The 16,286-nt window shown below is 36.2% G+C and overlaps 1 protein-coding gene across 1 annotated transcript; it reads left to right on the plus strand.

Moving 5' to 3' along the window:
• The first annotated feature begins 7,608 nt into the window (after positions 1-7,608).
• On the plus strand, positions 7,609-16,167 carry LOC121757353 (putative late blight resistance protein homolog R1A-10). The gene is made up of 2 exons (XM_042152904.1): positions 7,609-8,140; positions 13,679-16,167. The coding sequence occupies exons 1-2, from the start codon at positions 7,706-7,708 to the stop codon at positions 16,028-16,030; spliced, it is 2,787 nt and encodes a 928-aa protein (XP_042008838.1). The 5' UTR covers positions 7,609-7,705; the 3' UTR covers positions 16,031-16,167.
• Positions 16,168-16,286: the final 119 nt, after the last annotated feature.

The raw sequence follows: 16,286 nt of genomic DNA on the forward strand, positions 1-16,286 counted from the left end.
GTGCAAAAAATTTCTTGCTACTGCTCTATTTTCCTGCCAAACTGTCCAGTTTATCAACTTGCCCAGTCTGCGTTCCAGTTTAAATGCTTTCTTTTACTTGCATGTTATTTTCACTTTTAGTTCCCAATCTTAGCTTAGGTTTTATCTGCATTTCGTAGTTTAGTTCCCACACCCAATTTAGAGCGTGGTGGCATCGCCAAAACAAACTCTCAAGTGTTGAAATACATAACGGATACGACCGTTCCTCGTGGGATCGACATCCGACTTACCACATACTAATTAATAGTATTTTGGGAAGTGGGAACGTATAAATCTTGTTGAATAGGAAGGGACACGCGCCTACGACACGCGTGTGAAAATCTCGTCCTTTCAGTTTTGCTGGTTATGTGTTTCGTCGTAGTCTGTTTTGTACTTCCCTGTTTCCCCCCTTCACTGGGATAGCTTGGGGACAAGCTTGAGGGGGAGGGAGTCTTATAGGTGTTTCTAGGTTCAGTTTTTTTTAAGTATCGCATGAGCTAGTGGATATAATAAGGCAAGATCCCTTTAGTAAGAGCAATTGAAGATAGGATGCATGTCAACTTTGATGCATTTTCCCTTAATAAGCTGAATGCGGTCTGAATGAAGTAAGGACGATAGAAGATGCCTTAGATAACCTAGTTGTGAAGCCCCACTTTAAGAGTGAGTTATAAGTCTATACATTGAGAGCGGACTTGTAAAAAAATGGGGGCTACCACTTGATGCTTAGAAAAAAGAGTCTGAAGGAGAAAAAAGAGGGTTTCTGGAGGTATAAGATGGACGAAGTCCAGGAAGAGGAGGTATAAGCAGGACGAAGTCTAGGAAAAGGAGGTATAAGCTGGACGAAGTTCAGGGGAGAAATAAAATAAAAAAAATCGGAGGTATAAGCTGGACGAAGTCCAGGGGAAAATATAAAAAGGGGGGAATAAAAGAAAAAGATACCTAAGGGCAGGAAGCAATAGTAACCTGACCCAAAGATTAAAAGGAAAAAGAAATGAGGACTATAGGAAGGAGAAACTCTCATAACCCGATGCATCAGTGGTGTAACATTAACTTAAGAGCGATTCGATCCTAACATCCCTGGTGAGGAATGAGTGATCGAGTGAATCCAACAAGTGGGAAGTCAATAGGTTATCTGGACGAACTGACAGACCGACTAGGTAAAAGAAGGTGAAGGGGAAGATTTGGAGACTGTAGACGATAGGATTAACCTTAAACTTGTGGGGACGACTGCCTAAAAATTGAAGCTGGTTCATGCATATGTGTTTTTCTTCGTGTTTTTCTTTAAAGTGTTTATTTTTTCTTTTTGAGTCTGTTTTATGTCTAGGTCTAGGAGTTTTTGTTTTTTTAGAGTTGGTCATAGGATAATCATGCATTGAAATTCACCTTATTTTTTTTCTTGTCTTTATACTTGAGGGCAAGTATGGTTTAAGTGTGAGCAGTTTGATAAGGCTAATTTCATGCATAGATATAGGGGTGAAACTCATTCATTTGCGGGGTCTAACACATGTTTTAAGCCATGTATGTAGAAGGTTTTCGCCAGATCCAGGAATAGAGAAGGACAATTGCATGGTCCAAGGAAACTGGCGAATAAGTGAGCAATTTGAAGAAAAATTACAAGACGGAGGAAATCAAGGGGCTGAAGGGTAGAATGGAGATTTCTACGAAGGCTTCTAGAAGATTATGTCCACACCTATATAAAGAAGAAAGCATGCAATCAGAGGGGACCTTCTCGGTGGAGGCCTTATGACCAGATCGCAGCTCTAGCTCTCTCACTTCTACATACTTTGGGTTTAATCGGGAAATCGTGGGGTGTTCTCGGGTTTATTTTGCTAGTCAGTAGCGGGTAACACCGTTCTTACAGAGGGTGAAGAAATAATTTAATTGTTTTCATTTTACTTTACTGTCGTGAATTTCACCGAGCTCCGCCGTTCGAAGCTCGGCCCTGTTTGCTGTTGAATTTCCGTTATTTATGAAATTTCTGTTTTCCATATTTGAGTTGCTGTTGATTTCGATTATGGATGTCATTTATCTTGAGCTAGTTGTGAATGTTGAATTGGATGTTTGATTTTCGTGTTGGTTGTTGAGTTTGAGTAGACTCGCTGGAATCTAGTGTTGATCGGAGCAGATCTGTTGAATCGAGAATTATGGAGTTGATTATGGTTGTTGTTGGGACCGGATTGCTTGGATCCGGAGTGGATTAAGCATCCGGCGTTGAAGCTGAAACAGAGTGATCGTGATTCATGCCTAGTTTTCGTGTGTTCATTTCATTCCGTCTAGTATATGTAGATATGTTTTATTTCCGTCTAGTTGCAAGTTTCCGACATCCGAACTTCTATATTCTGTTCGAATCTGGGTATGTGCTCTGTTTTCTTCATATTCGTATTTGATTTAGCCGATGAGATGCATGTTGTTGTTAGTTAAATCCTTAGTTAGTTAGTTGCAGCTTTTCTTCCGTACTTGATATTTCTAGGAGTTTGGTCCCCACTTTTATTTGCATTTTGTTTAGCTATAGTTGGTAATTGTTGCTCGGTCTAGGAAGTTAGTTTAAAATTACGTAGCCCTAAGGATGTTCGATCTCAGCATGACGTTTACAGTTTCCTAGGTCTAGTGTTTGATTTTGTGCCTAGGTCTAGCCGTAGTTATACCTCAACCCAAATTTGCGTGGCAGCAGCCACTTTCTAAACCAAAGTCTATAGATGCTTTCTTACATGTCCATCTTCGTGGGATCGACGCCTGCTTCTCTATACTAATCTATAGTATAACGGGTTGAGGGATCTTTGAAACGCAAGAGTTTGTGTGTTCATAGACAGAGTCTTCCGTGTCACCTTGAGTTCCTAGACCTAGTGTTTAGTGGATTTATTGGACTTGGTAGCTCGACGTAGAAGTTTATTACACATACACTCACACGACAAGCGGTCGTTTCAGCTACAATGCGGCGAAGCCGCCGAGCGCGTACAAGCGCCAACGGGAGCAGCTCCGCAAGCACTGGGATCAGGTGAAGAAGCAAGTCAACCTGTTCGCGGCGGAGTACGAGAAGTGCTCGAGGGAGCAGGGGAGCGGCGAGAGCTTGAGCGACGCCCTAAAGCGTTATTGTCATACCAGTCCCTGTACGGCGACTTTAGGCATGAGGCCATCTGGGCGCTTTTGAGGGACAAGCAGAAGTTCCAAGGCGGGATTCTGCACACCGGTGCGACAAAGAGGACGAAGACCACCGTAGCTGGTGGTTACACGAGCAGCGAAAGCGTAACTCGTCTGGTGGACCTCAACCGGACGTACGAGGACATTGAGAGTTCCGGCACACCGATGTCCTCCCTGCGTCCCATAGGCGTCAAGGCTGCGAAGGCCAAGGGGAAGGCAGCGGCGACATCATCCTCGACCGCCGCCAACCCATCGCCGATCCCGGTCCCGATCCCGACCCCGAACCCGACGGCAACAGCCTCGATGGCGAAGACGTTGTTTCAGACGCACAAGGCCCTCAAGAAGTGCACGGACCCCGCCGAAGCCGACTATCTCCGGGATCGATGAGTTGCACCGGAAGTTGGGAATTGCGTAGATTAGCCAACTTGAATCGTGTAACTTTTGTGTAATTAATGCAATCTTCGTCGGTTTTTAGTTACTCGTTCTGTTTTTTAATTAGTTTGCATTATATATTTGAAAACATTTAAATTAATTAACAAAACAATAGTAAAACATATAGGGCGCGCCTTAGGGCGCCCCATTGCAGGTGGGGGTAGGAGGATAAAATTGATGACGTGGCGCGCCATAGGGCGCGCCTTAGGGCGCCCCATTGTGGATGGCCTAAGGGATGAAGTTATGGCAAAAATAATGAAGGAAATCAATTAAAGATTATGAAAAATCAAATCAAGAAGATATTAGTATAATTATAATATATTTTTCATGTATATGTAGAATTGAAGCCTATAAAATGTTGTGTAACCACTGCGAGAAATTCATTCAAGTCAATCACAATATAGTCTTTACAATTTTCCCGTCTTTTACTCCCTGCAATAGTTTTTTATTTTCCGCATTTAAGTTTTAACACATTCCGACTACATCTGAGTTCAATAATGAGACTTAATCGTTAATATTATAAGTTTTGATCGGATTGAGATTTTCCCACAATAATCCAAATCTTAATAGAGGTAGCAATTTCAAAGCCGATGTTGCATTTAAATATATAAACGTCGTTTTTCGTTTAATATTAAAATTATTAATAAAAAAACACACGCATACACCAACAATTCATCTCGCCCTACTCTATCGTCTCTCTCAATTCTCTCTGCTCTCACGTCGTAACACACATACACATAAAGTTAGGTGACATAATTCCATTACAAGAAACGATTATATGTAAAAGAAGATGATAATGGAAAAATAAATTTCTATGGAAAAGCAAACCTGCGTAGAAATTCTTGGAGAAAATTCGGTGTTATTGTATGCTACAGCCTACATAGAACAATTTTGGTACGAGATATTGGTATTAGTACGTCTGGGCAATTGGCACAAGCAAGTTGCGAAGTTGTCTGGGAAATTGCTTTGTTACGAGATTATGATATTGATAAACCAGTGTTTTTGTACTATGATAATCAAGCCGCGGTGTATATATGCTCTATTTGGTCCAATGTTTCATGAAAGAGCAAAACACATAGAGATCGATTGTCACACAATTCAGGATAAACTCATGAAAATAGTCATAAACATCAAGCCTATGCATATCCACAACACATTGTAGTTGAATTGATTCACGAATCCTGAGCTAAGAATAGCTGAAGAGTTAGGAGGTTGAGTTGGTTAGAAGTTTGTTAGGAAGTTTAACGGAAAATTCCTATATTTTGTCTTAAATGTTTAGCTTCTTTACACCTTTACACGGGAAAGTCAACCAATGTAACTTATGTTTGAGAAGCCAACCGTGTTGTGGAATGTGGATACAACATGTCCGTTTCATCAATATTTTACGAAGTACTAGTACCTAACAAATAAAACAAATATAATATGATACAACGTTTCTGATAATTAATGTTTAAAGTTGAGTAAATATGCTTAGGAGGGAGACACCTCCACTACAAAAAAAATTTGGATAAAGACAGCTTTTTAATACTACTAAGGATACTAATTTGTGTGTCTAATTATACCACTCATGCTTCATAAAGTGTCTCTATTGTTAGTGTTCCAACCAAAATTAAGGTACACAAATAAAAGCGTCCTAAAAAGGGAAAAGATTAAGATAATTTACCATAAACTTAGGGATGTTTTCTTTTGCGTCATAAATTATTGTATTATTTTTTAAAATTTTCATAAGTTAGTAATTGTGTCTCAATTTTTGTGTCCATAAAATCTAAGTTTTTGTAGTGTGGGGGGCTATTTTAATACAAATCATTATTATTGACTCAATAATATTTCAAAGAGTAAAATATTGGTTGAGTTGAGGGTATAATCTTAACAATTTGATGATAAGGCGGTTAGTAACATGTTCCAATCGCGGATTAATAATAGATTATTAGGTGAGGTTCGGTTTTCAAGATAAAATCATTTCAAGATACAATTTAGGATTGAGTTGTGTGCTTATTTTAGTCATAGGAGCTTAGCTATGACTAATTATCTCATGATTATTCATCTAGGATTGAGTTGTGTGGTTAAATCTCATGAACCAAACACACTACAAATTTAATCCCCGATACAATCTTGCAAACCGAACACCCCTTAGAGTTGTATCGATACGCTAAGAAGGGTGACACCTCAAGGGGTAATTTGAATGATGATTTTGACTCAATATATTTTTAAAAAGTGAAATATTGGTTGAGGGTGTATTCTTAACAACTTGATGATAAGGTGGTTAGTAACAGTTCTAATCGCAGTATTAATAAATAAGAGTTGAATAAATCTTCTAAGGAGGGTGACACCTCAAGGGTTATTTTATACTTCCTCCGTCCGCAAATAGGAGTCTCACTTCTTTCTGGCACGGATTTTAAGAAATGTTAAGAAAGTGGGTGGAAGAAAGTTAGTGGAGTATGGGTCCTACTTGAATATATTAGTTTTAAATGATACGTGAGTGGAATGAGTTGGTGGAATGTGAGACATTTTTAACATTTATGGTAATTATGAACCGAGACTCCTATTCACGGACGGACTAAAATGGAAAAATGGGACTCCTATTCACGGACAGAGGGAGTAATACTATAATCAATATTTTGATTTTTTACTATAAAATTTTTAAAAAGTGAATTATTGGTTGAGGGTATAATCTTCACAATTTGATGATAAGGCGGTTAGTAAAATGTTCTAACCATGGATTAATATATTAGAGGCTCGAAGTCACTTTGAAACATAATAAGATACTGTTATTGATCGTTTTTTAAATAAGAAACCGAGAAAGATTCAAATTTCATGGAGTATTAAGCATCACAAACTACAACTACTATTCAACTTCAAATCTTCCAATATAGTATTCCCATTTCACTTATTGTGTTTTTATATTCAAAATAACGTGTTTGATGCAACTTACAACTACTATTCAGCGTAGACCAATTCTGCTATGACAATTATTAGTAGTATTTTTTGTCTCCTTCCAATTAATATTGTCAATTGTATGCCGAAGCTATCCCGGTTTCAATAAGGTTTCGAAAATTATACTCCTATATAATAGTTCTTGTAAATAAAATTTAGGTGTTAAGTGCATGTACGTGAAAGCCACAGTTGTGTAAATGGTTATTGTTATAATTGAACTTGTTAATTATCATCATAATAGTGTTCGAATTACAAAATTAATTGGTTTGAATCCAATTAAGGTTTTGAGTTGGGCGACCCTATTTTATAAGTAGCTTGTTTTGTATTGTTGTGTCTATAAATTCGAACAAAATTGCGACTCATAAGACTTATATAGTGATTTCAGTTCTGTCTATATGAGATACTGTTATATTTATTTATGTTTTAATTGTCAACACTCTATCTCAAACTCTTTAAGTTGGACCCTACTCAAATTTAAAGTGTCCATATATACTCCTTGGGTTAGTTAGTTTTTAGTTTCAGTTCAGATATAATTCAGGATTTGTTGAATTTAACTCACAATCGGTGACTCGTTCTAATACCATGATAGAAATTTATGGGCTTTCATCCTAAAACTAATTAATGATAAGAGGAATGACTCATAAAACTCATATAGTAGTTTCGGTCTCTCTGACACCAATATGAGATATTTTTATTTATGTTTCAATTGCCAATCACACAATCATTCAACTCACACGATTACTGGAATGTATAATTTTCCTCATAAAGTCATTTACGAAATTACTAGAATTTGTTTATAAGAGTTTGATCAAATCATAACTAATTTTAATTAAATGTCACACGCAAGAACCAAAATACGGAAGGACATTGTTAGATAGCAGAGTTCATTATTTGATTGTTTTAGTTTATTACTCCCTCCGTCCATGAAATATTGACTCAACTATGAGGGAACTTCCCGAAATGAAAAAACGACTCAACTATGAGGGAACGGAGGGGTATAATTCTACATTCTGCATTTATAACTAGTTTTGCATATAACACAAACATTTTTTTTATACTTACAACTTTTGGCTACAAGTATAATATTATTATTATTGACTACGCAAATTTGTACTACACCGTATCTGTCATAAGCCAATTTCCAAAAACTTGCACAAATCTTGAGAGGATAGATACAGCAAAAATGGAAGCAGTCGTAGCATCGAAAGTTGCGATTGAAGCAGTGAAGTTCTTTGGTGGCAGATTCGTTCAACAATTAGATGAGAATCAAAAACTGATCGAGGGCACGGCGGAGCAGAGGAACAAGCTGGAATATGATATCGAAATCTTGAGTGGATATCTGAAAGAGAGCGCTGAGAAGCCCAAGAGCTTCACCTTTCTGGAAAGAGCTCTCCTCAGAGAGGTACGCGACAATGTTTACAAAGCTGAAGATGCCATCGATTCCATCGCTGTCAAAAAAGAGTCCAACTGGATCATGCCCGGTCCATCTACTTCCGTTGTCGATGTTGCCAAACGGATCCAAGCCGTCGCCGAAAGCGTCGGTAAAATCCGCAAAAAAATCGAAGATCAACTAGGCATAGGCCATGTTACTACAAATGAAGGATCCGCAGTGTACGAGGTAATATGCTTCTTCTTCATCATTTAACTAAATATTTGTTTTTTATTATACTAATTGGTCATGTCTACCAGTCCAAAACAACGTTGATACAACACACCTAAACGCCTAAACCTAATTTACCACTGTAGAAATCAATTTCTCACTCTTAAAATAACTCTTCTATTTCATTTCATAAACCATAAAATCAAATTAGATATAATTGTATAAAAATATTTAACTAAATTCTTACGGCATATATTCATACAAAAAAATCTCATGGTCATTATAAAAATAATTTTTTATTACTAATTATAATCATATTGCCTAGCGATATTAGTGCAGTCCAAAAATCGTGGACTGACAGGAATAACCCTAAACCCTGAATAACCCAATAAATTTATAGTGTTATGGTTGAAAATTTCTAGTATAGCTCACCCGAAACCCAATGGGCTGAGCCGGTAAGTTAGACACAATGAAGCTATTATTTAATGTTCTATTTGTTTGACATCTAATTCGATACTTCATTGATGTTTATTTAATATACAAATAACTATAAAAGACCTTCCATTTTAAGTTATAAAACATGCTTTAATAATAGATAAATGAAATAGAAAAATCAAATTTACTATAAGAAATATTTAAAATTTAAAATATGCTTTAAAATTTTATAAGATATAAATATGTTTTCCTCTATTTATACAAATTTTAAAATAAGTATTTAATCATGTTTGAGTTTTCTCTAAATTATCATAATTAAACGTTTTGCATACTATAAATACGAATAATTTCCATCCTTATGTATTAGATTGATCACATGTTAATTTTATCGATAGCATTCTGATTAGGCCATTGGGTAAGCCCGAAACTCTATTGTTAGATTGAAAAATTTTAATCCAATAAAATCACAATCCGGTTAGCCTTCAACCTATTAACCACAACCCTAGTAGGATTGACCTGAAACCCACTAAGTTGACCTGATTGACATCACTACACATGGGTACCTAACTTGCAAAAATTGGGTACATGCACCTGAAAAATAGTTATCCACTCCACCTCATACCCGACTCGGCTATACATTTGGGCACTTGCTTACCTGATATAGATATCCAAATTCGGCTAATTGGATAAAACCCAATTTTTTTTTATAATCTCTTCTTTATATATAGATCATATTTAATGAGATATACTTCGATATAGATATAATGTCATGGACCAACCCAAAAGAGGATGCCAAGGGGAAAGGGCTATACTAAAATTGCTTTCTTATTTAAATTTTTTAATAAAAAATTTAAATTTATTCATATTTTATATAAATGATTATATATAATCCCCAACCAATGAGTTAAATCACACAAAAATATTTTCCAAATTAAATTTAAGAAAACGTAACATCTATAAATGATTTTTTCTTCATCCGTCTTTGATTTGTGCTCATATAACGTGATTGAATACAATCCAAATTTTGAAACTCTTAATTCTTAAATTTTAGTTTGACGAAGTTTGTGTCTAATAAAATAAAAGAAATATGTGTAAAGGAAAGAAATGGTTAGAGAATTGCACTCATGTTATTGAATGAGCGAAAATTTATAGTGAGTTTGTGATATAAATTTTATAATTAAAATGAATTTACCATTTAAATAAAAAGTAAAGGTTATTTCATTAGAGAATTGCACTCAAGTTATTGAATGAGCGAAAATTTATAGTGAGTTTGTGATATAAATTTTATAATTAAAATGAATTTACCATTTAAATAAAAAGTAAAGGTCAATATATGACCAAAATACTAATTTGGTCCAAACCATATACGTTTTGAAAAACAGGCTCATAACAAATGAAAAATGTTGACGAAGTAGTCCTTTTTTGATGGTTCGTCAAAAAACTAATGGTCAACGCTAATTGCACAGTGGCATGACCGTTAATTTTTTTACGAAACGGTAAAAAAAGGACCACTCCGACAAGGATTTCATTTGTTATGAACCTGTTTTTCAAAAAGTGAATGTTTTGGACCAAATTCGTATTTTGATCATATGTTTAGCACTAAAATTGACCTTTACTCTTAAATAAAATAAAATTAAATAAAAATACAAGTTTAACTAATTTAGGTTTTATTGTGTATATATATAAAGTTTAATTAGGTAAACAGGATAATTAAGGCATTAAACTAGCTATGGAAATTACTCTCTCGTAAAATAACTCAAACCTTTAAATATAATGTAACTCTTTTAAATAAAATTATATTTTCACAAATTACATATAATATTTTAAATGTAATTTTATAAAAAATTTAACAAATACTACTAGTTACATACGTTCATATAAAAAAATTGAATGGTCATTATAAGAATCGGTATATCTTGCAACACTATGATAATTATAATCTAGCAATATGAAAATATTGATTACCCTTTAATGATGATTACTCTTTAGCATTATAATAATCACCATGTGACACTACAATGATTACCATTAGAGATGTTAATCGAACTGACTCGCTCGGGTTCAAGCCAATTTGTTCGAGTTGTCGAGCTGAATTTTCATTCTAACCCGCCGGGCTAATCAAACCAATTTAGCTTTTGAAAGAAATATTAACTCTTTGTAAATAAAAATAAATTAAACACAAGAACAATTGAAATGTGAGTATTATATAATATAAAAAACAACATAGTTTATCATAATACGGAAAATTTTAAAATCATACGAACTACAGTTTAATGATGCATGAGTAAAAAATAACCCTACGTCCCATAAAAATAAGAATATTTTCCATTGTGGGATGTCCCATAAAAAACTCTATTGTGTTCTCACCATAGCAGAGGATCCGTTCCCCCAATAAAAATATTTCCTTCTATTTTTGATAACTTCTTCCTCTCTAATGAGGTGAACCTCATTTTCCACTAACAATACTGTAGTTACTTTTTCTTTTTATCTCTTTCTTACTTTACCAATTATGCATTAATTCTCGTGTCATCTCAAATGTCCATAATTTTGTGGGACGGAGGGAGTATATGCTAAATTCAATGTTTACCACTACACTACTATTGTTTTACTCCATGTGTCCCATAATAGATGTCATGCTTTTCCTTTTAGTTTGTCCCACAAAACATGTCATATTTTCTGTGTTGGAAAAAGTTCTCTCTTGCATAAATAAATACTCTCTATGTCTCACGTTACTTGAATCATTTCTTTTTGGCACTCGTTTTGGAAAAATGATACTCCATCTGTCCCCTATAATTTGTCACCATTTGACATGCCATGAGTTTTAAGAAATGTAATAGAAAGTGAGTTGAAAAAGTTAGTGATGCACTTTTTATTAGCACTAAATAAACCTGCAAGTATACATAGTATATATAATATAGCTAATGGTCAGTACCGGATATCGAACACAGGAGAAAACAATCACAAATTGTCTACCTTCTACTAAGGTTCTTTTACTATTTGGAAAAACAAAGAAAAATGGATTTTGAAAATAAAAATTGTAAAAACAAAAGCAAGTAACGATTGAAGATAAATCACAGAGGTTAAACAGATCAAATAAGAGAATTTCAGGGATGTGCTTTCACAGTTATGATTATACAAATTCCAACTACAACACCCTAGCACAGTTCATATTTCACTAGAACGAGTCACAATTATATTGTCCATGCGGCACAAAGTGGATTACAGACACTAGGGGCTTCAATCCTAGATTAGTAACTCTTAAAAGCTCCTAAGACTCCTAATGTTCTCGCTCTAAATTAACAGTACCGTTTTAAGGGAAGCTAATTGTAACATCAATAAGCTCTTCTAACTCGCAATCATCTTCTCACGATTATGTTGCAAGCCAATAGATCATCACAGAATGTGTCACTCAAACATAAAGTAATTATTCAACACCTAGAATAGAAGCGAAGTAATGAACAAAATGGATATTAAATGGAATAATTAGGAATTGTATAACCAAAGTCGTTACTAACACATCCCTAGTAATTAGGAATTGTATAACCAAAGTCATTTCATTTTCCGCATTCGTTTTTTTAATAATACTCCCTCCGTTCCATAGTAGTAGAGTCATTTTGCCGCCTGCAGGGGTAGCGCAGTTAGACCTGCCCAAGGTTTACCGAACCAGCGGTTAAAACCGTAACCGCTGGTTACGGTTCCGAACCGAAACCGTGAAAATTTACCCGAATCAAAACCGTCTATTTTTGAACCGTGGTTCGGTTCAGGTTCAAAAAATTTCAAACTAGAACAGTGCCGGAACCGCGAAAAACCGTGAAATCAAGCCGAAACCGCAAAAAACCGGAGGTTCGAAACCATGAAAAAACGTAAAAAATACCACCGAAAACCGCCGGTTCGGAAACGAAACCGAAACCGGCGGTTTTGGAATAGAAACCGTAATCGCGAAACACCCTCGCGGTTCGGTTCCGGTTCGGCAATTTCCAAAACTGGAACCGGCGGTTACGAACCGCCGGTTCCAGAACCGTGGGCACCTCTAAGCGCAGTTGGCAACGGTGGGGCAGATCTTGCTACAATGAGCCTGGGTTTGGATTCCACTACTGCCGTGTAGTTGCTTTCATCTCTCAAGCACAAGTGTGAGGACTTGGGAGATGAGCTTCTAGCGGCCAATGGGCTAAGGCCTCCCCCTTAACGGGTTACTGCGTACCCTGATTGAACCCCCTCATATGATGTCGGTCCGGAATGTGGGGGGCTGCCAAGGCGACGGAATCGTCTTTTGCTACAAAGAGTCATTTTGCCATTTTGGTATGTTTCATGGTAGTGGAGACATTTCTTTTTTAGTAAAAGTCAACACATTTCTTCTCACTTACTTTACTATCTCTTTATCTCTCTACCTTTTTCATTTATTATTTTATTATTTCTTTACCTATCCCACTTAACACATTTTTTCTTAAATCCCGTGTAGATAAGAAACGCCTCCATTACTATGAAACGGATAGAGTAATAAATAATTAAAGTTGAGAGAGAGGAAAGTAAGAGATATAATAATGTAGAGAATAGTCTTATGTACATTATATTCTATCTTACTTTACTATTTCTTCACTTTAACTGTTTATTATTATTTTTCCAAAACAATAGTAGAAAATGAATGATTGTATTACTATGGAACGAAGGGAGTACATAATTTGTGGGCTGACCTGCAACCCTCCCGGGCCAGCCCGAGTAACCCGACACCCCAAATGGGCTGACCTGGATGGCCCAATTATATATTCGGGTTAAAAAAATACTATCCTAACCAGCTAATTTCATTTATCCAGACCAGTCCACAAGTTTTGGGTTGAATTACCACGTACCCTATAATGATTACTTGTTGGCCTTTGTACCCTATATTCGGGTTTACAAAAAATACTATCCTAATTATCATGTACGCTATAATGATTAGTTGTTGGCCTTTATACATTATACAAGAATGATTACCCTATGGTGATTACTAAATAGCCTTGTAACATTATTTGCCTTACATCATCATACAAGTAACCAGAATTAAACAATTGCAAGAGTTCATTAAACAAACGGTCTCATAGTCTGTTTACTAATTGGGCATATCCCTTGTAAATTTGCAAACAGGACGAGCCACCAACACAAGAAGATTATTGCCCTATTTTCGTAAAAGAGGAAAGAAGACTAAAACGGCGTCTTACTCGAGACAGAGCAAAACAAACTGAGTTGATTTTAATCACCGGTACACGTGGCATCGGAAAGACTATAATGGCAGCTAAAATGTTTCACAATTCAGAAGTTAAGAATCACTTCACCAAGCTCATTTGGGTTAGTGTTCCTAATCCAACAGCAAAAAATATATTGCTTGTTGTTCTAAAACAGCTACATCCAGAGACAGTTCCAAAGAGTGATATTCCTTGTGAGTTACGCAAGCAAGTTCGAAGTTTATTAGAGAAAGAGAAATTCTTGCTTGTCCTGGATAATGTGTCCAGAATGAGTAAGGAGGATTATACAGAGCTTCAAAAGGCCTTTGGAAAGAGTGTTAAAGGGAGTAAGGTCTTGATAACAAGTACTAATCCTGAATTGGTTCACTTTGTTAAAGATGATTCTCATATAATGTTGGAGCTGTTGAAGCTCAAGGAAAGTTGGGATTTACTGAAGTGGCGGCTTTTCCCTGGAGCTCTGTGCCCTCCTGAGTTGGAATACCATGGACAACTATTTGCAGAGAGTTGTAATGGTCTGCCAAGAGAAATTGTCTCTACGGCTGAAGCTCTTGCCGAAAAGCTTCGACTTGTAAATAACCCAAGAGAAAGAATTCAAGTATTTAAAACTTTTCCCCTCGACATAGCTCCAGTTAACGAGTCAATCTACAACGAATTGCCTTACCATTTGAGACCGTGCTTTCTCTACTTGGGAATATTTCCTGGTCAGTCAAAATTCCCCGTTTCAAAATTGATCAATATGTGGATTGCAGAAGGATTTATACCACAAGCAGAAGATGTCACTTTGGAAGAGACTGCAGAGAAGTATTTAATGCAGCTTGTAGGGAAGAATTTGCTCAAAATTGAAGAGATGAGACCCGATGGTTCAGCTAAAACGTGCAGAATTACCGAGTCAACACGAAAATTCTGCCAAAAAATATCTGCACCTGAAGGAGAGAACCTTTTCCAAGATTTCAAATACACTAGTGGGGAAGGATTCTTTCCTCAAATCAATGAGGTAAACAAAAATCGGCGCATATGTATTCATGCCGACATTCATAGGTTTATCCCCAAATTTATAACTTCACTACGACAAGAGAGTGTCCAGATCTATATCCGCTCATTTGTTTCTAATTCCATAGAAGAATTCATGTTGGATAAGGGTGACATTCCGAAGTTTCGTGCAGTTTTCAAGTTGCTTAAGGTGTTGGATGCCAAGCCCATTAAAGTCGATAAAATTTATACTGACTTGTGTCTGGTTCATTTGAGGTATGTCACACTTTCAATCAGCGCTGGTGTTCTACCAAAAGCCATCTCTACACTTCGAAAAGTGCAGACTCTTATTGTTCATACAACATTTCACACCCTTAAGATTGAAGCAGATATATTGGCGATGGTCGAGTTAAAGTATTTTGAGACAAATGCATCAGCTATTTTGTCCAAAAAAAGTGAAGCTTCTAAGGAAGGTGAGCGGCTCCAAACTCTATGTGGAATTTCACCGGAAAGTTGCTCTGGAAAATTGTTCAGCAAACTGCCCAATTTGAAGAAACTAGGCATATGTGGCGAATTAGCATTAATGCTGTTTGATGGCAAGAATGATTTGTTAAAGGATTTGGATAAAGTTGTAAATCTGAAGCTGTTAAACAAGGAAACTAGAGGCAAGAAACAGAAGCTTTGGAAAACAAGTCTTAAACCTCAGCTCAAATTGAGCAACCGGATTCTCGAACCCTCGAAATTTCCTCCTAGCCTGAGAAGTCTGACATTGTCAGCAACTTGTCTCGATTGGCAGGATATTTTCATCCTTAGATTGATGCAGGAACTCAAGGAGCTCAAGTTAAAAGACAACGCATTCTTAGGGGAGAAGTGGGAGCTTCTTGGCGATGATAAAGTTTTCCCATATCTTCAAACATTGAAAATTGAAAGCTTAGATTTTAAACAATGGGAATGTTCAAAGGATCACTTCCCCCAACTCAAACGCCTTACGATGTCCAAATGCGAATTGCTGAAGAAAATTCCCATTGAGCTGGCTGATATACCAACCTTCCAAGAGTTACATTTTCAAGATGGTCACAGACATGCTAAAAGATCTGCCAAGCGTATTCGTGACAAAAAACTAGAAATGAAGAACAACAACATTGTGTTCAAGCTTTTACCTTTAGAAGATCCGACCCTTCAACTCTCTGACTACTTATACCTTGATAGGTACGTAAATCTCATACCAAGCAACAAGTTATTATGTTTCAAAATTTCTAAATTGATGTTTTATTATGTTTTCTAGCTCTAGTATGAATATCGTAAGTCCAAAAGTGACCGATTCGACAACGATTTCATTTGCTTAGGACTCAATTTTCAAAAAGTGAATGTTCTAGACCAACTTCGTATTTCAGTCATATGTTTAGGACCAAAATTATACTTTACTATATACAAAAATTCATTTTTTCCAATTTAATCTAAAAATTTGGCAGTGATTCAGTTTGTGTGAGTGTGTGTGTGTGTATGGTGCGCATGATTTGTAACTTATAAAACGCTGCAGC

Source organism: Salvia splendens, chromosome 12 (genome assembly GCF_004379255.2).
Source record: "Salvia splendens isolate huo1 chromosome 12, SspV2, whole genome shotgun sequence".
Lineage (NCBI taxonomy): Eukaryota > Viridiplantae > Streptophyta > Magnoliopsida > Lamiales > Lamiaceae > Salvia > Salvia splendens.

Coding starts and splice junctions, on each gene's coding strand:
- LOC121757353 (XM_042152904.1), top strand. CDS start 7,706: ATGGAAGCAGTCGTAGCATCGAAAGTTGCGATTGAAGCAGTGAAGTTC. Junction 8,141..13,678: donor AAGGATCCGCAGTGTACGAG/GTAATATGCTTC, acceptor ATTTGCAAACAG/GACGAGCCACCAACACAAGA.